Genomic DNA, 19,495 nt, shown 5'->3' with positions numbered 1-19,495 from the left:
GATCCGTTGTGATGTATCCTTTCTCATTTCTGATTTTGTTAATGTGTGTTGATTCTCTTTTTCTCTTAATAAGTCTGGCTAGAGTCTTATCTATTTTGTTTATTTTCTCAAACAACCAGCTCTTGGTTTCATTGATTTTTTTTCTATTGTTTTATTCTTCTCAATTTTGTTTATTTCTTCTCTGATCTTTATTATGTCCCTCCTTCTGCTGACTTTAGGCCTCATTTGTTCTTCCTTTTCCAATTTCGATAATTGTGGTGTTAGACTATTCATTTGGGTTTGTTCTTCCTTCTTTAAATATGCCTGGAGTGCTATTTACTTTCCTCTTGAGACTGCTTTCACTGCGTCCCACAGAAGTTGGGGCTTTGTGTTGTTGTTGTCATTAATTTCCGTATATTGCTGGATCTCCATTTTAATTTGGTCGTTGATCCATTGACTGTTTAGGAGCGTGTTGTTATGCCTCCATGTGTTTATGAGCCTTTTTGCTTTCTTTGCACAATTTATTTCTAGTTTTATACCTTTGTGGTCTGAAAAGCTGGTTGGTAGAATTTCAGTCTTCTTGAATTTACTGAGGCTCCTTTTGTGGCCTAGTATGTGGTCTATTCTGGAAAATGTTCCATGTGCACTTGAGAATAATGTGTATCTTGTTGCTTTTGGATGTAGAGTTCTATTGATGTCTGTTAGGTCCATCTGTTCCAGTGTGTTGTTCAGTGCCTCTGTGTCCTTACTTATTTTCTGTCTGGTGGATCTGTCCTTTGGAGTGAATGGTGTGTTGAAGTCTCCTAAAATGAATGCATTGCGTTCTGTTTTCTCCTTTAGTTCTGTTAGTATTTGTTTCACATATGCTGGTGCTCCTGTGTTGGGTGCATATATATTTATAATGGTTATATCCTCTTGTTGGACTGAGCCCTTTATCATTATGTAATGTCCTTCTCTATCACTTGTTAATTTCTTTGTTTTGAAGTCTATTTTGTCTGATACTAGTACTGCAACACCTGCTTTTTTCTCCCTATTGTTCGCTTGAAATATCTTTTTTCATCCCTTGACTTTTTGTCTTTGTATGTCTTTGAGTTTGAGGTGAGTCTCTTGTAAGCAGCATATAGATGGGTCTTGTTTTTTTTATCCATTCAGTGACTCTGTGTCTTTTGATTGGTGCATTCAGTCCTTTTACATTTGGTGATTATCGATAGGTATGTAGTTATTACCATTTCAGGCTTTAGATTTGTGGTTACCAAAGGTTCCAGGTTACTTTCCTTACTATCCGAGAGCCTAACTTAACTCACTTAGTATGCTGTTACAAACACAATCTAAAGGTTCTTTTCTATTTCTCCTCCTTTTTCTTCCTACGTCTTTCTTTATATATTAGGTATCAAATTGTGTACTTTTTGTCTATCCCTTGATTGACTTTGGGGATAGTTAGTTTAATTTTGCATTTGCTTCGTAATTAGCTGTTCTACCTTCTTTACTGTGGTTTTATTGTGTCTGGTGACAGCTATTCAACCTTAGGAACACTTCCATCTATAGCAGTCCCTCCAAAATAGACTGTAGAGATGGTTTGTGGGAAGTAAATTCTCTTAGCTTTTGCTTATCTGGAAATTGTTTAATCTCCCCTTCAAATTTAAATGATAATCTTGCCGGATAAAGTAATCTTGGTTCCAGGCCCTTCTGCTTCATGGCATTAAATACATCATGGCACTCCCTTCTGGCCTGTAAGGTTTCTGCTGAGAAGTCTGATGTTAGCCTGATGGGCTTTCCTTTGTATGTGATCTTAGTTCTCTCCTTGGCTGCTTTTAACAGTCTGTCCTTGTCTTTGATCTTTTCCATTTTAATTACTATGTGTCTTGGTGTTGTCTTCCTTGGGTCCTTTGTGTTGGGAGATCTCTGGATCTCCATGGCCTGAGAGACTATCTCCTTCTCCAGATTGGGGAAGTTTTCAGCAACTGCCTCCTCAAAGACACTTTCCATCCCTTTCTCTCTCTCTCTTCTTCTTCTTCTGGTATCCCTATAATGCGAATATTGTTCCGCTTGGATTGGTCACACAGTTCTCTCAATATTCTTTCGTTTTTGGAGATCCTTTTTTCTCTCTGTGCCTCAGCTTCTTTGTATTCCTCTTCTGTAGTTTCTCTTTTATTTATCGTCTCCTCCACTGTATCTAATCTGCTTTTAATACCCTCCATTGTGCTCTTCAACGATTGGATCGCCAACTGGAATTCATTCCTGAGTTTTTAATATTTTTCTGTACTTCCATGAGCATGTTAATAATTTTTGTTTTGAAATCCCTTTCAGGAAGATTCATGAGGTCGATTTCATTTTAATCTGTCTCAGGTGTTGTACTCATAATTTTACTTTGAACCACGTTTCTTTGTCATTTCATATTTGTACATGGTGCTCTCTAGTGCCCAGAAGCTCTGCTCTCTGGAGCTCTTCAGCCCCTGAAGCAACGTTGGGGGTCTCAGGGAAGCAGTGTTGGTGCTTGGGGGGAGGAAAGAGCTGTTTCCTGCTTCCTGGCTGCTATGCCTGCCTCCACCACCAGAACCAGTGGGCCCAGCACACAGGTATAATAAGCCTCTGTGCTTTGCGTTAGTAGTTGCTGCAAATGGGGCTTCCCTCTGGCTGGCCTAATGCCAGGGTAGGATTCGCTGATTTGCTAACCAGGTAGGGATGGCCGGGAGAAAGGCGTAGTAGTCTGTATATCACAGAGGGGATCTTTGAAACTGTGTAGCCAGCCAGAGAGTTGGAGCACCTGAAGATCGAGAAGGATCCCAACCTGCTGGGCAGAGTGCACCCATCAATTTTGTCTACCTGTCATTCCTCCTGTGCAGTAAGCTCTGTGCAATCCTTGCCCCTTTAGCAGCCCTCTCGCTGTTAGGAAGTCTCTCAGACTGCCCACCTTTCTTTTGTCCCAGAGCAGCCGGATATGGATACCTGCGTTCCACAAGTGTCTGGAATCTCAGTCTCTCCAGGTATTCTGCCTGTCTTAGCTTTCCAACACCCTAATCACAAGAGTACCATGAAAGCACCATGAAATGTAGGTTTGTGCTCCCAGAGGAGATCTCCAGAGTTAGGTATTCAGCAGTCCCAGGCCTCCACTCCCTTTCTGCTCCATTTCTCTTCCTCCTGCTGGTGAGCTGGGGTGAGGGAAGGGCTTGGGTCCTGCCAGGCCACGGCTTTGGTACGTTACCCTGTTCTGTGAGGTTTATTCATTTCTCCAGGTGTACGCAGTTTGGCTCAGCCCTCTTTCCTGTTGCTCTTTCAGGTTTAGTCGTATTATTTATATTTTTATATTAAATGCTGTTTTAGGAGGAAGCCTCTGTCTCACCTCTCATGAGGCTTGTTTTTAGTGGTTAGTGTCCATACAATTTTGTGTTGTGAGACTTTTTTTCTGTGGTCATGAAAGGAAAAAAAATGTTCAAGTGGAGGCTGCCTCAGCCTGTTGTGTTGCAACATTGTTCCAGGCACCATTGGTGCTACAATTTGGAAACAGCTTTCCATCCTGCTTTCCTGGAACATACATATCAGCCATAGAACATCCCCTCTTCAAATCTTATTGTTATCAGAATTCCTCTCTGGAATAAAACTCCTTGGTATCATAGGGCTAGCCTTTGTTGGGGCAGCTTTTTTTAAGCCTGACATCCGCTGTCAGGTCATGGTGACAGCAGCACCTGTGCTAGAGAGAGTAGAAAGGCTTCCATATAAACCGTCAAGACCTATAGCCTTCCAGACATTTCTGTATATAATATTTATGCCCTTGGAAAGGGAAGAAGGCACAAAAATGGGTGTTGTAGCTCTTCTGAAATCCTTTATTGAGTCAGGTAGTCCCATCAAGTGAGTTTCATAGACCTTATTTTTGGCATTTTGAAAGCCCAGAATTCTACAGCTTTTGATATCTTAAATTGTAAATACAAATGTCACGCCAGATAATTTCCCGTCTTACTATAACAGCTTAGAAGTCTTTGGCATAATTTGCTTTGTGATGTGTGATTCCAGTAGTTGATATGAATGAGTTAGTTCAGTGAATCCAAAAGAAATTAGAGACTTTTTATTTTATCAGATGATTTCAGATTACCACTAAAGGAGGAATTGATACATAACATAAAATAAAACCCTAGTTCACAGTTGGTGGTGTACCAAAATCATTAAGGAACGTGAACTTCAAAATACGTACTCTATTATACATAAAATAGCCATTGTTCTGTGCCAAGGCTTGTATTAAGAGACACTTGTCCTGTCTCTTAGTGATACTCATTTCTAGCTCTTTGACCATTTTTTAGTAATAGAGTCATTTCTGCCTTGCTATATAGTTATGTCCTCAAATTCTTCATTTCCATGTCTACACTGTGGGTCAGATAGGGTGCTCGTTACTGTGACTGTAAAGTTCTGCACCAATGAATGAGATGTGGGTGAGTAATAAGAATTAGGCCAGTCTACTGTAAGGTACCATATAAAGAATATTTTCAAGATGGAAAAAAATACTGCAGAAAAACAACCAAGTCTGCTAAATGCTTTACACATACCATTTCATTTAATCTCTTTAAAACATAGGAACTACCTTGCATGTGAGGAAACTAAGACACAGAGTGGTTAATTCATACAGGGATCAGAGACAAGATTATTAATTTCTAATACATACAGTAATATACATTTTGCTTCTCCATGAAAAGCCTTTTATAAAAGATGAAGGAGATTATGAAAATATATAAATGTGCAATATTTTTCTTTAGTGTGGCCTTGTGTTTTGGAACAGTTCCTGGACTCAAGGCCCATTTTAATGCCTGAAAAGGACTGCTATCAAATGGGTTATTTTATATGGTATTGCTAACCACTAAAGTTGTAAGGAAAGGGAAATAGTTTTATAGTTTCTTCCTCCCCCAGGTCATAATTTAGTTGTGGACATCAGGATGTTTTTCTTGGCTTATCTCATTCATGTAGTTTTTCTTGAACATCTGTTTCATAAATTACTGAGCTATTTCCTTGAAAAGTTGCCAGTTTAAGTCACACTCAATAGTGATCAAAAGGTCGGTACCTTTTGAGAAAAAGAATTAAATGACAGGCTTTTGAGGGGCAGAAATCCAAATACCATCCTGGTTTAAGTATTTTCTGTTTTGGATCAATTCCTATATTTTTAGAGGCATTGAAATAATTATATGTGGTTTCTAGTGTTTCCCAAAAGACTTCATGTTGGATTAGAACATCTAATGACTTTTTATATAAAATGGGGTATTTTAGTCACTGCTTCTATATGTCTTATCTTTCACTGCTAATTTATGTATACATTCTAGTCTGGTACATAGTTTGTACTAAATGTGGAGTAACTAAATGTTACCATTAGTAACTAAATGTGGAGTATTTATTTCATTAATGATTATTCATATAATATTTCTTGACTGGATTCTATGTAAACCATACAATAATGATTTTTTGTGGGGTTTGTTGGGGTTTTTCTGGGGGAAAAATAGGACTCATTACTTCTCACTACATTTTAAAACAACTTTTTACTTAAATGAGGAACATGCCAATTGTTAGGAATCTCAGATATCTTAGGTGGAATCTGGGTAGTTACAGGCCATGCAAACTGGTAATGAATCAATACTGGAAATCTTTCTAAAATGTTTAGGTAAGCTTTTCCATAAACAAGGGGAACAAGTATTTCTCTAATACACAATTTGAAATTATGTGGATTTGGGATACTAGTTTTCAAGCTTGGAATACTGATAATCTATCTATAATGGGTATTTTTAGAGATTAAAAGAGAAAGTGTTATAAATGAGCTAATGTCAATTACTGATGAAAGTCTTTAATTTTTTTTGCATTACATTTCCTTCCTGTAACTGTTCTCCTTTCTAAAACACAATAGATACTTTATTTTTCTGTTCAAAATTTTGAATTTCTCTGCTCAAAATTTTGAATTTTTAAAACTGGTGTAGATTTGTTAACAGAAAATAATGTGTAGTGTCTTTATGAATCAATCTGACTTGTACATGGGGATTATGTCACCTAGTTAGCCTGACACAGGCATCCACCTTGCAGCTCAGCTTCATTGTGTTCCAGTTCTGGGGCTGTGGTAACAAATTAACATCTTTTGGAAAAGGACTCAAGAGTATAAGCCAACCTCCAGTACTGGCGGTGAGTGTGGCAGAGCCTAAGAAAACGATGCTTCACAGACAGAAAATAGAAGCTTGACATATTTTTAGACAGGAACACATCAAGTTTGATGGTGTCTTGGAATGATAATACAATCAAATCTGTATGGAATCAGTAAAAAAAATGATGAGAAGTGTTCTGCCATGCAAAAATTTCTTACCTGAGAAGTAAAACTTGGTGAATGTAAATACTGGTTAACCTGTGTTGAAGAAATATAATATGCACAGGATAGTTCGACTGTTGATGGAGTCTGGGAGATGTAAACATTTTCATTTTTTTAATTTTGGGAGATACACAGAGGTCTAAAGTAATCTTTCAGAAATGTTAGGGGTATATTCTTAACAGTTTTTTCTACCTTCAGAATAGTGTTCAGTGTTCCTTTGCTTCCTGTGGACCCCTACTACCCCCCCCCCCCCCCGCCAAAAGAACTGAAAAATACTTTTGTAGAAAATAGTTTTATAGAATTACTTCCTACTTTATCTGGAAGTAGTACAAATGTACTACAAATCTAAATATTTAAGATTATAAGAATATTGGGCCATATCAATCAACAGTGTTCAGTAATAGGAAAAAAGAATAATAACAATTTTGTAGTTCAAACCTAAGACAGGCACAGTCACAGGGGGGCCATCAGGTGAGAAATTGGGGATCAACAGAGGTGAGGCTTAGAACCTCACCCCCAATGTTTTGAGAGAAATCTTCTGCATCCGTGGATGTTTTGTTGCCCTTGTCTAGCTTGGATTAATACTTAGTCTATAGGCACAGACCTGATCATCTACATTTGCCCTCTTACAGCACTAAATTATGTTTTCTACCTTTATCTCGTATCTACCTACCACTTCAGCATTTTATTAAAAAATAATAATAATAAGGGAGAAATGTGGGATTCACATATAAATCAAGTATAAAAATCAAATGAATAATCATATCTGACTTGATTGTTTATAGTTCAGGATGCGTGATCAAAACCGAACGTTTCTGTGATATGACTGCCCTTGCACTGTTCACCATGTAATAACTTGTTCGTTATGCTTCAGAAGATTGGAGACTGTTGAGAATTAGGCTTGGGGTTGATTAATGATTGTGCATTGAGTCCCCTATACAGAATTTTATTGTTGTTAACAACCATTTGATCAATAAATATGAGAGATGCCCTCTCAAAAAAAAAAAGAAAATTTTGTAGTTCAATTCTCCCACCCCTGTGATAATACTAGACTCAACTATTACTGAAATTGAAGGCCAACATTTATCAGAATGGATCAAAGAACTTGGTTGTAAAAGTGGTGTGAGAACAGCTTTTGGCTTAGAAAAGAGTATAGAGTCCTTAATTTTCTTAGAACTTAAATAGAATTTCAAAAACAGTTACATCAGGTAGGGGTAGTTTTACATTGGGAGGGGAGGAAACAATTGAAGTGGTATTATTGAATATTAATAAATTTTCTGTGGTTTTAATGTCTTTTAGGCAGGCAGCTTGAGTTTGGACTTAGGCAGTTTATTGTATTTTTTAAATGTTTTAGGTATACAGTTACACTATGTACTTTGATCTTCAGGTATCCAAAATTATTCTAAAAGTAGAAGTTTTTAAAAGGTCTGTGGGACTCCCTCCCTCAATAAAATCTGGCAATAAATTACTTTTTAATATTTATTTGTTTTTTTTTTTTTTTTACAGTAACAGCTACAGGATGAGGTATAAATATTTCAGTGAAAATTCTTGATGGTTATTTTAAAAAAGGAAGTTTCATGTTTCAGCATCTAGCATTTTAATGTCTCCTCTTAAAAAGTAAAGAGGGAAACAGAAGGTGCATAATCCAGCATAGTTCCTCTGTGTAAATACTCAAAAGTCATAAATAATATGCACATGAGCATCCCACATACTTGCAGCATAAGTGGATTGAAATAGGGTGTATGTTTCTTCAGTAACCAGGTTATTCTTTTCTGAAATCTTGTTACTGCAGAAGAATGGAAAAAGAGCATAAGATTTTAGGTGTCTTCTATTTCAGTTTTTCTAACTGATATTTTCTTTATCTTACTTTCTAAGAGTATGTGTGTTTAAGAAGGATACATTGGCTTCCTCCTTTTCAGTTGGATAGTTTGTACTTAATATTTACTAAAACCAAAGAAAATGTTATTTCCATGCCTGAAAATACATCTTTTTAAACATTAATTCTGCATTTAGTTCTTTTAGTAGCATAATTTGTGATATCATCGTATATATTAACTTAAAGGGTTTTTTATTTTAGGTTAGATGATACTACTAATTCTCTAATTTAGGGCAGAATCTGTAACAAAAAGTGGACTTTGGAATTAGAAGACCTAACAAAGTTTGACCATCTGTTTAAGTTCTCTACTAAGGAGTTGCTATTAAATATATTCTCCCTCTCATTCAAAAATAATATATTATTTTTTTGGTAGAGGGGTTTGTTGCTGGTAATGACAGCATGGCAGCACTGGAGAGAAAGTGGCCAAGCTTAGGTTTGTTATGCTTGTTTCTTCTGTACTTGCCAGTATTTATTTTATTAGTTCTCTTATGGTGTGAAGAGAGTACTGAAATCTATTCCTTGTCTTAGCACTTGAGCTATTTTATAATTAAGATACTATATAATCAAATATAATACTTGTTTTAGCAACACTGATTCTTCTATGGAACCACTGCTTGTGAAGACATTTCTCATTGCTTTGTGTTTCACTTTCAGACAAAGACAAGACTTTTTTGATGGGTAGCAAATATCCAGCCAAGTGGATGAATCCGTTTTCCACCTCCCCAGACCATTTCTGTGACAGCCTCAGATTTTGTTTCAGATTTTAACAACTAAAGTTAATGTATGTGATGAATTTAGGAGTACGAGACTTCTTGGTTGTTGGCCATAAATTAATACCATCCACCGGGCTGTAATAACATATAACTTGGTTTTAAACTATGAATATTAAACCTGTAAAATAAGGGTACTGTTATGAAGGCCATCCCCTGATGAAAAATGAGTATCACATTGTCCATTATCAAGCTTTTAAGAGGAAGTATTGTTAAAACTATTTCCCCAATGTTTTCTCTAGAAACATTAAAAAAAGAAAAAGCAGAAGAAAGAAAGAACAAACATTAAAAAAAAGAACTTGTTACCTAAGAATACTTTGTCTTCTGAGTTCATTTTATGGGTGTTTTTTTATTATTATTATTATAAAGCTTTTTCATACATTGATACTTCATAGGTATCATAATAGTTTTACCTATATCATAAAAGTTATCTTCTGAAATCTTTGTGGCATTGAGAGTGGGGTGATTTAAATACAGATTTTAATGTCAGAAAGCATTCCTATCTAACAATTTTTTAAGTCATGTTAATTTCAATATTAAGTAATTATTCTCTGAAGCTTTGCACACATAGCACTTAGCATACATATTTCAGTATGTAGTATATATATTTTAGTTACTAGTTTGCTCTACTTATTAGCCTGAAAAAACAAGACATTGGAAGTACAAATAATACTCGTTTGCTGTGATGGTTATTTGCTTATAAATAGTTAAAATGTTACTAGTAGTGATGCAGTACTTGGTTTATATTTTTAATGGCATTTAAAGGGTTTCCCTTGGTTACAATATAATATTCATGGGGAGAAGTTCAGGAAAATACAGCAAAAGTATAAAGAAAAAAATACCATTATTTAAAAGCATCACTTGAACGCTGTTTTGCTCTGTCTCTTACTGCCTCTGTTTTTCTGTTTCTCCAACTCTAAGTGTGGATGTATGTATGCACACAGCAAAACACAAATTTAAAGGTTTAAAGAAGATACTGCTTAATATTTTCTTGATCTCAGAGGGAATGAAAGGTTTATAGTAAGTCTAAAACAAAAAGGCGAAACCATGTTAAAAATACAAACCGATTTGACTACATTTTTAAAAAATGAAGTAAAATTAAAAGGACAAGCTGGGAAAACATTTCTTATTATATCACTCTGTTTCAGTTTCCTTGTTTCTTGTTAGAAGTTGGAAATGGATTATACCTATACTTTTCCTCTTGGTATAGTTTGTCTTAGCAAAGTAAGTTCTTGAGCTTTTGACATGAAAAATGTCAGAGCTAGGTTTTTTTCTTGTCTGTCATTGTAGTGATTATTCTTAAGGTGAGATTAGAAGCAATGACCATCTAGAAGTAAAAGCCCCATTTTTGTTTTTACTTTCAACCAATTTTACCTCTAAAACCTGTACCCAAACTGTTATCATTAAGTAAAATAACTGATATTTTGTCAGTAGTGACTGGTGAAATAAGCATAAAATGAGGAATAAAGAGGAGTGCTAAAATGAACATAGTAATTTGCAAATGGAGTAATCAACCCTTGACTAGTTGAGCATTGGCTGTGTTCACACAGCCATAAAAACGTGTACAGAATGTGAGGCTGGTAACTTTTAGCAGTTGGCATTAAAGAGCCAGTGTAGTGGTTCTGGGCTGCATAAAGTTAAGTACGTTCCTTGGGCCCTCACTCAGTCTTGCCCTACCTGTTGCTGGGGTGTTGTGAAGAGCAAATGTCAAAGTATGTAAAAGCACTTTGTAAGCAGTCAACAGTTTTACAAATATATGAAGGATGATTTTAATTGTAGATTTTATCCTTATGAAGATCAATGGTTCAATATTGCTGTAAGGTAAAATCTTCAGAACATGAGCAGCAGCTTATATTCCTCACTCTTCGGTCATTCCCTTGTAATTTCCTGTAATTTTGTTTACAGAACAGATCCTAAACCTTTTTCTAAATGTGTGTTTTTACAAAACTGATGAGAGAGCCCCCTCTAGTGTCTGAAGTATCCAGTCATAAAAAAATTTGTGTCAATCATAGAAAGTTTTAGGAGTTAAACTAGCAGTTTTTTTCTTTCACATCTGGACTTTTTTTTTTTTTTAGCGGGGAGGAATGGTTATTTTCCTTTTTTAAAAAGGTCACTGGAATTATGGGTAGACGTGGACTGTGAGGGCAGTAGAAAACATGGGAAAGGAAGGATCAAATCCCATTTTACCTTTTTAGAAAGTTATTTTTAAATGACCTGGAATAAGGCCAAACTATACAGTGTTTTGTTTTGTTTTAGGAATTAAGTGCAGTTTAAAAATATATTTTGTTTTGGAGTTCTTTATGCCATCAGACCTCATTTTAAGGGAGTTCTTTCCACTTTTTGAAAGCAATCGTTTCTTTGGAAAATTGCTTGAAAATAGAGACTGATTCCCTTCTTTGTGGAAGTGTTCTAACTTTGTTTTCTTTGTTATTATTATTGCCATATCTTTCTGTGGATATTTTATAACTATATTGTGGGTGTATTCTAATGGCAAGTTGGTATTTTACATAATTCCCCTTGTTTTCAACCAAGGAAATAAGGAGATTCTTAAATTACTGACTTTCTGCATGCAACCTCTCCCTCTAAACACACAGCACTCAAAAACACAGGCCTTCAGCTAAGAATGTTGTGAAGGGTTTAGGGAAACCCTTTCTCACTTGACCAGGGGCTTTTGTATTTTGAACAAGGAAAGTAGTGTTCTGAAAGCTACTACATTTAGGAAAGCTCTAGCAAAAATATTTCATATACGTGGACCAGAGATTAACTCCTTTCATCTTGTTCTCCAACAAGTTAAACAGTGCAAAAAGACCTCAAACAGTGCAAAAAGATCTTAAGTGCATTCTTGGTAATGAAATGCTTGGGTGAATTATAATCCTAATTGCTATTGTTCATTCCCACTGCTGCATTTTGACACTTCTAACTGCCTAAGCCACGCATTTTTCAGCCTCTAGGATAAACAAAAGCATTCTGAAATCCATCATTTTGCAGCATCTTAAATTGCAAATCTGCTATTGACTGCCTTTATTTTATTTTGGTTTTGTTGTTGACAAAATAAGGGAGAAAATATTATTCCTTTGTATTTATACATAAAATTATTTTCAGGATCACTGCTGGATTTTTATGAAAATTCACTCATTAATGCTCTTTAATTTTGAATGAGGCAGTTGAGATTATGGAGTTATTTTAGTCTTAGGGAAATAATTTGTATGTGTATTATCAAACTCGTTGATATTTTAGGAGGCAGTTTTCTCTAAGATTTGAAAACATTAATAGGATTTTGCTTTTCTTTCTTAGTAGAACAGTATTCTGAATGTAAATCTTAGAAGCTAGATTTATTGTATGATATGGCAAGTCATATTTATATGTATAATGGTTCCTTTAAAATTTGATTCAAAACTATTAGTCTCTTCCTTATACGTAAGAAATTAAAGTATTTGCAGTAAGAAAGAGATTTGTGTGCCAATTACAACTAAACCTTCCTTATTTAAAAAATAGAACTTTTGATGACTGAAAAACCATACAGCAAAAATGGGATATATGTAAGTAATAGCTACCAAATTCTGATTTCTCACTAATCCTAAGACTTAACTTTAAGTTAAGATTTGAATTTCTATATTCAGAGGCATCTGTTATAACAATTATTTAGTAATAATTAGATCTTTAGATGTCAAATGAATGCTACTATAGTATGTCACATTCATTAAAATGTTTTTGAATTCTTAAAATCCATATAAACATGAGAAATTTTGTTTTAACCACCATTTTGCCATCTCATGTCTTAATTTTAAGGTATTCTTTTCAAAGTTATTTTTCTTATAAAAATATTACTTAATTTAAAATTCTAATAGGTGATTATTATATCCAGTAATAATAACAGCTAACATTTATTGAGTGAGCACTTCCCATATTTCAGACACTATGCTAACAAGTGCCATTTGATATGCTACCCTGTGTTGTAATCTTCTTACTTATTCCCATTTTACATTGAAGGAAACTGAGATTAAGAGAATTAAAACAATTTTGCCAGAAGTCACTAAGTAATTAGAATCCAAACTGTCTGACTCCTGGAACCCATGTTCTTGACCACTGCTGAAGTGTTAAATTAAATACATTATTATACAGTCTTCTGATGGAATATTATATAGCCATTAAAAGTGAGGCTTACAGTGGCCATATAGTAACATGGAAAAATATATATAAGTGGAAAGACACAAACGGATTACAGTCAAATGTTCATACTGGTTCTAAACATATTCAGAGTGTTATCTTCAGTTTTTCATAGATTCTTTAAATACATTATAAATAATGTTAAGCTTTCATATAATTTTCCTGATTACAGAATTTCTTAAGGAAATACAAAACTTCATTTAAACACAAGTCTGGTCAGGAAACTGACATCTTAATTTTATAATAGACTCTAGCATGTTCAATTTCCTTTCTGATTTGACCCAAAGCCACTTTTTACTGGACTCATGCCAGCTGTAATGTAATCCCGCATCTGTGTTCTTGAAGGTTAATGGAAGAGTAATGTCTTAAAGGTAACTTTAAGTGTGTTATATAGTGTCCTTGAGGTAGATTGTGCACAAAAGATGTTTTCTTTCCAACCCTGTAGAGGTATCTCATTAGGACACCCAGTAGTGTCATTATTAAGTTTTCATGTGTTTCTCAGTTTTGATGCTAATCTTTGTGTGTATGTGTGTGCGTTTTTTTCTCTGCAGCACCAATGTGGTTATGAATTATTCAGAGATTGAGTCTAAGGTTCGAGAAGCAACAAATGATGATCCTTGGGGACCTTCTGGGCAACTCATGGGAGAGATTGCCAAGTAAGTGATAATTTGACTCAGCAGTGCAGAAAGAATCCAACTACCTTTACATGGAAATGTAAAATTTGCTTTTGGTTTCAAACTGTTTGGCTGCCAGCAAAAAGTTTTGCATAATCATTCAGATATTAATGGAGAAAGTTTTATGCAGGGTCCATTCCCCTTCAAAAATTCACTCAAAAACATAAAACTTTTTTTAAGGAGTTTTAGAGACTTACTGTAGCTTACCATGTAAAATTTTCACAAATGTGTATAAAGTAAACATTAAATAAAACTTCTGAAGTTTTTTTCCTGATAAACATGTGGAGCACTATGCCCCTGAATGAAGATCTTGTAAAATATGGTTTTAATTAGTGGGGCTTACACAAGTGCTAGATATTAAACAAAATCTAACAAATACATTTTTAAGGAAGCATATCATATAAATGTTTTGAATTAAGCTTATTAATTTTTTTAAGCTCTTTGGGAAAACAGCAGTAGCTTAGAACAAGTCTGCCACCTACTGTCAAAATTAACATACTGCAAACGAGGAAAATTATTATTTTTTCAGGGCTACATTTATGTATGAACAATTTCCAGAACTTATGAACATGCTTTGGTCACGAATGTTAAAAGACAACAAAAAAAACTGGAGAAGAGTTTATAAGGTATGGCTATTAGTCTGTTTTTATTATTTGACATGTTGAAAACAAATAATTGAAATTTTAAGGTATACATATATAAGTGATAATGAAGGATATTAAATCCTAGAATAGAATGTTCTGAAACAGGTAAAAGAAGTGCTCTTTGTGTTCTGTTTTCTTTTCACCATAAACAACAATTCTTAATGTCAGATGTTTGAACTTAATAATAACAATTGTAAATGATGATTTTATTAAGATTTTTCCTAATAAAAATGTGCACATGAAAAGTAATGAATCTGTAATAGCATGTATGTTTAGCTTATGAACAGTTAAAATGAAAACTATAGTCTAATACGGTTTGTCATATTACCAGGTATTCTGCACCAAAAATATGTTAGTTTAAAAAATAATTAAGTTATTCTAACACATTGAAATCCTAATTTATAAAGTTTTAAATTTTGTACTCTATCATATTCATTTAGCTCTGATCTCGTCATACAGTATGTTATTCTGAAACAAAATAGTTACTTGTTTTTTCATCCCCACCATATTTTCTTGCTACTCAGAATCTAAGTTTTTCAATGCCTTCCAAAATGGCATATATAATACTCACATTTGAAACTCTGAAAGCAATGTTTCATGCTGTCAGGATTGAAAATCAGTGCTTATGTAGTTCCGTATTTTTTATGTTATTTGTTTCTGAAACATTCGTTGTCATTCCCTCAGCTTGTATAGTAGTCGTGATGAATAGTTGGAATTTGTTTTTTATTAGCATTGTTCTGTTTTGTTTAATACTTATGTAAACTACTTTTTAAAATAATAAGTTCCTACTAGGATAGGGATTTTTGTGCCTGAACTTGACCAACCTAACTAGTTTTTCAAAGATTAAATCATCTTTATGTGAGATTTGTTCCAAGTATAGTGAACGTTCAAAATGCCTTATTCAGTGTTTTTAGTATATTCACAAAGTTGTGCAACAGTCCATACTAATACCAGAACATTTTCATCATCCAAAGAGAAACCTGAAACTGTTTTTTTTCTATTTGTTGATAGCAAATTTTTGAAAGAAAAGTCACATCATTAACCGCCCCCCCCAGTTAAATTTTGTCTGGATAAAATGCTATGGAATCCTAATTACGAAACAATTGTTCTCTTTAAACTGATGTGTGTAACAGTTCACGTCCCATAATGCCCAAATAAAAAGTAAAAATTGAGCCAGCTTTCTAAAAGCTTAGTGTTCATTTATGTCATATATACCAGATATTTCTTAACATCAGACTTACTTTTTTAATCATTTGACACATGATATCCAGTGAATAGTTTGTTTACTGTTGTTGGAATTTCAAATTGATAATGTAAGTTTTAGACTATTTATTTGAAGTCTAATCCAAGGTAAAGAAACTCCCCCTGCCCCATACATACGTACATGAAAATTTATTTACTAATGTTGGAATTTTTTTAACCATTCACCAAAGCTTTACTGAAATTTATTTCATTAAATCATTTGGTGCTTTGTATTTTTACAGTCATTGCTGCTTCTAGCTTACCTCATAAGGAATGGATCAGAGCGTGTTGTTACAAGTGCCAGAGAACACATTTATGATTTGCGATCCCTGGAAAATTACCACTTTGTAGGTGAGCAATAGAAAAACCTTATAAGCAAATTAAAACAGTAGTTGGAGTTGTCAGTCACCTGAACCAGCTTAGAAGCTTCTCCGCTCTAATTAGAATGTGACTATTGCTGGTTGTGTGACGAGTGCAGAATCCAAGACGTGGGGCCCTAGAGTATTAATTAGTGAAGACAAGAACTTGCAGAAAAGACTGGCTAATAACAACAGAACCAACACAACATGAGTGTTCGGGTTTATATTAAAATATGCACTGGAGACTGGTCCCCTGTGGTGTCCATAAAGGAATAGCTTTAATCATATGGGAAGAAAAGGTTAGAGCTCCAAAACACACACATCTGTTTGAAGCTGGGGTTTTTTTTTTCCTCCCACCAAATAATATTTACTGTGCAAAGGCAGCAAAGCCAGAGTGTGTTTTGAATGTGAAAGAAGATACAAAATGAACCACATTTCATTTTGTAGTATACCCGAGTTGAAAGCACTTTAAAAATTCAGTTTTCAGCTACACTAAATCCTGGTAATTAGTGTTTTCAAACTTGCATTAGGGAAACCAAGGCTTTTGGGTGCTTTTCAGTCATTAAAATGTTAAAGTGGGGTTTTTTTGTTGTTAAAATACTATAGAAAAAGTAATATTTATGGATATACGTCCATTTCTTGGGGTCATCAGTAGTAATCCTTCTTAGTGAATCTTTAATTGCTCTTGCATGGCTCTATTATCTGTGGTGTTTTTTCATTGATCTTCACATATTCTTATAAGCCAAAGTAGTATCTCAAGATTAAAAATTTGCTGATGAGGAAATGACAAAATTCAGGAGCAGAATTTGTCTCTTTTTATTAATTCTGAAAGATTGAAGTTAGTTTCTCGGGTTGAAATTTTCATGTCTGTTTTTTTGTGTTAAAGGGTTTGATACATATTAACTGAATTCTTAAAGGTTTTGTTTTTCCCTTACAATACTCACAGATGAGCATGGCAAGGATCAAGGTATAAATATTCGCCAGAAAGTGAAAGAATTGGTTGAGTTTGCCCAGGATGACGACAGGCTTCGTGAAGAGCGAAAGAAAGCAAAGAAGAACAAAGACAAATATGTTGGGGTTTCCTCAGACAGTGTTGGAGGATTCAGATATAGTGAGTATTAGAGACCAACTGGCACCTACGGATCCGTTAAGCTTTTTAGATGTACTTTAAGAATTGAAATACAAAAGAGCAAAATACTATTTTTCCTTTTCTTTCCCCAGAAATAGGTAGAATGCTGAATTATTTGTATTACTCATTGTGGCTCATATTACATGTATCTTAGGAAACTTCCTGTCTATTTTTTACTTTCATGGGCTCAAGAATATGATTTTAACCATTAATTATTAATTAAACGACTGCAATCTTTTGAGTTCACACACAGAAAATAAATACCCTTATCTCTTGGGGTTACCATCCTAAAAAAGAAAAGATATTTCTCTCCCTCACCATTTAAAGCATAAAAATAAAGATGATCAAGAGATTCATCTTCCTAATTTGAAACCAATTGAGTTCTATTACATAGAAAGGCTTCCTATAAATTAGTCCAGCCCTGGTCTCTTCCCTTAATTAAGCAGTGAATTAATTTGACATAGAAAAAGGTGACTGACAATACCATCAGTTTTTCATCTAGGCCTATCACTATCACTTTATTGTTCCTAACACATTTAAAAGCAGCTAGAACATTCATCTCTCTTATTCACTTTTAATGTAATAATATAATTTCCCTAAAATAGATTGGTAGGTGCTTGAAATAGATACAGAAAATAAGAACTCTTTTTTACAGAATGACCCTTTGGACTCATTCTGTCTTCTGTGAGATCTGACAGTCCCCGGGTCATTTTGCGCATAATGCAGATAGGCCCGCGCAGTGTATATTTAACAGCTGCATGTTGGTGTTCTCCAATTCCCCTCTCCCATATGTGAGTTTGTTTATATTTGATACTGAGATCTCAGAATTCCTTCATTGGAATCCTGTAAAAATCTATTTATTATCTTGTGATTACTTATAAAACCATACCTTTACTCCTTTACTCTTCTTGGCCTCAAAATATTGTATACTTAATTAGTTATTAAGGGATATTTATAACAGCAGAAAATTCCTTTCATGTTTCTGCATCACATAAAAGTTCTGAACTAGGCAAAAATATTTCTCTTAAAAAACCATATTAAATGTTTTGGAGGTTTCATTTGCTTAGGAGAGTAAGAAATTTTTGGATTCTTTGTGCAAGTAATTTAGCTTGAGCTATAGCAATTTAATGTGCTTTTGAGTGGAAATTGCTATTTGCAACTCGTTTCCTCATTCTGTTTGCTTGTAACTTTTTTACCAGCCTAATATGTTAATAGAATAATTTAGAAAATTGAGTAAGTTTTCAGACTCAGTCACAGTGAACTAATCTTTGCATTGAGATGGAGTTGTGTGTCCTGTGTTTTTGTACCTCATTCTTTTATAAATTATTTTTTATGTTATACATGTTAATCAGAGACTTAACTGACTTTATATATTTTTTCATTTTTACATTAGCTAGTCTTCTTAATGTACAGGATCTTTGGCACTCATTTATCAGTTTAGTTTTCCACCACACTAATCAGTTTAGTTTTCATCTACTTTCATTCTTCCTGTAAATTTCTCTCCTTTCAAAATCTAGTTTATGACATTGTCATTGAAATGTGCATATACATGATGTGCATACACGGAAAAACCACTGGGTCTTATAAAACCATCCTAGTTAAAATTTTGTCTAGAAAACTTCATTTTGTCATGTTCTCTTTAAGTTAGTGGTAACTTTGAGATTTAGTAGACGTGTTTTAAAATCCTCAAACTCTTATGCAAAATTTTGGCTTTATAGTTTTAAGAAGCAATTAGCAAAGCAGTTTTGTCAGTCTTCAGAGGGCATGTATGCCATCAGAACTTAATAACCAAAGTTCAAACAAAAGCTTCGTTAGCCACCTTTTGATTGTTTATTTCTCATCACTCTTACCCTTTTCTCTCCAATGTGCCTTAATTTTCAGTATTTTCTTTTTAACCTCATGTGATTTTTATGTACGTTCTTTTGCCTCTTAAGTTGAGTTTGGATATGGAAAAAGAAATCCTGTTAGTGTTTATAATCCCTCTCTCTCTTTTAGGTCCCAGAGTCAGGGAGTAACACAAATCTTGACGGTTTGGGGTTTTTGTTCACTGCCATGATCTAGTCTCTTCATTCTCAAATTCACATATAGACTCCCTAGGTTTGCCAGTCTGCCAGTCCCAGCAGATGTTTGAATAGATCATTGCTGTTCTGAACTGCTTGAACATACTTCATGGTTCTAGTCTGTGTTGTTTTTGGTACTTAGAATATTCCTTTCTTTTTACTGTAATTAAAAGATGTTTTCCCATGCCATGAAATCTACTGAGTTATTTTTCTAGTTTGATACTAAAGAATGAGTTATGAGTCTTCATAGCAAATTGGGACATGTAGCAT

The 19,495-nt window shown here is 34.3% G+C and overlaps 1 protein-coding gene and 1 long non-coding RNA gene across 5 annotated transcripts in view; both read left to right on the top strand.

Annotated features, from left to right (window-relative positions):
* Positions 1 to 19,495, top strand: part of CLINT1 (clathrin interactor 1) — a 79,241-nt gene that overhangs the window by 36,853 nt on the left and 22,893 nt on the right. For all 4 annotated transcript variants that reach the window (XM_036915054.2, XM_036914717.2, XM_036914891.2 and 1 more), the window contains 4 exons: positions 13,669 to 13,773; positions 14,321 to 14,417; positions 15,920 to 16,028; positions 16,983 to 17,147. In XM_036915054.2, coding sequence (XP_036770949.1) covers positions 13,669 to 13,773; positions 14,321 to 14,417; positions 15,920 to 16,028; positions 16,983 to 17,147 — 476 coding nt within the window. The remainder of the gene's footprint in view (positions 1 to 13,668; positions 13,774 to 14,320; positions 14,418 to 15,919; positions 16,029 to 16,982; positions 17,148 to 19,495) is intronic.
* On the top strand, positions 1,239 to 11,993 carry LOC130680515 (uncharacterized). The gene is made up of 2 exons (XR_008993542.1): positions 1,239 to 1,758; positions 3,033 to 11,993. It is a non-coding gene; the product is annotated as an uncharacterized LOC130680515 (long non-coding RNA).

Source organism: Manis pentadactyla, chromosome 2 (genome assembly GCF_030020395.1).
Source record: "Manis pentadactyla isolate mManPen7 chromosome 2, mManPen7.hap1, whole genome shotgun sequence".
In the NCBI taxonomy this organism is placed as follows: domain Eukaryota; kingdom Metazoa; phylum Chordata; class Mammalia; order Pholidota; family Manidae; genus Manis; species Manis pentadactyla.
The sequence above is the reverse complement of the archived record's forward strand: the minus strand, read 5'-3'. Positions and strand labels throughout refer to the sequence as shown.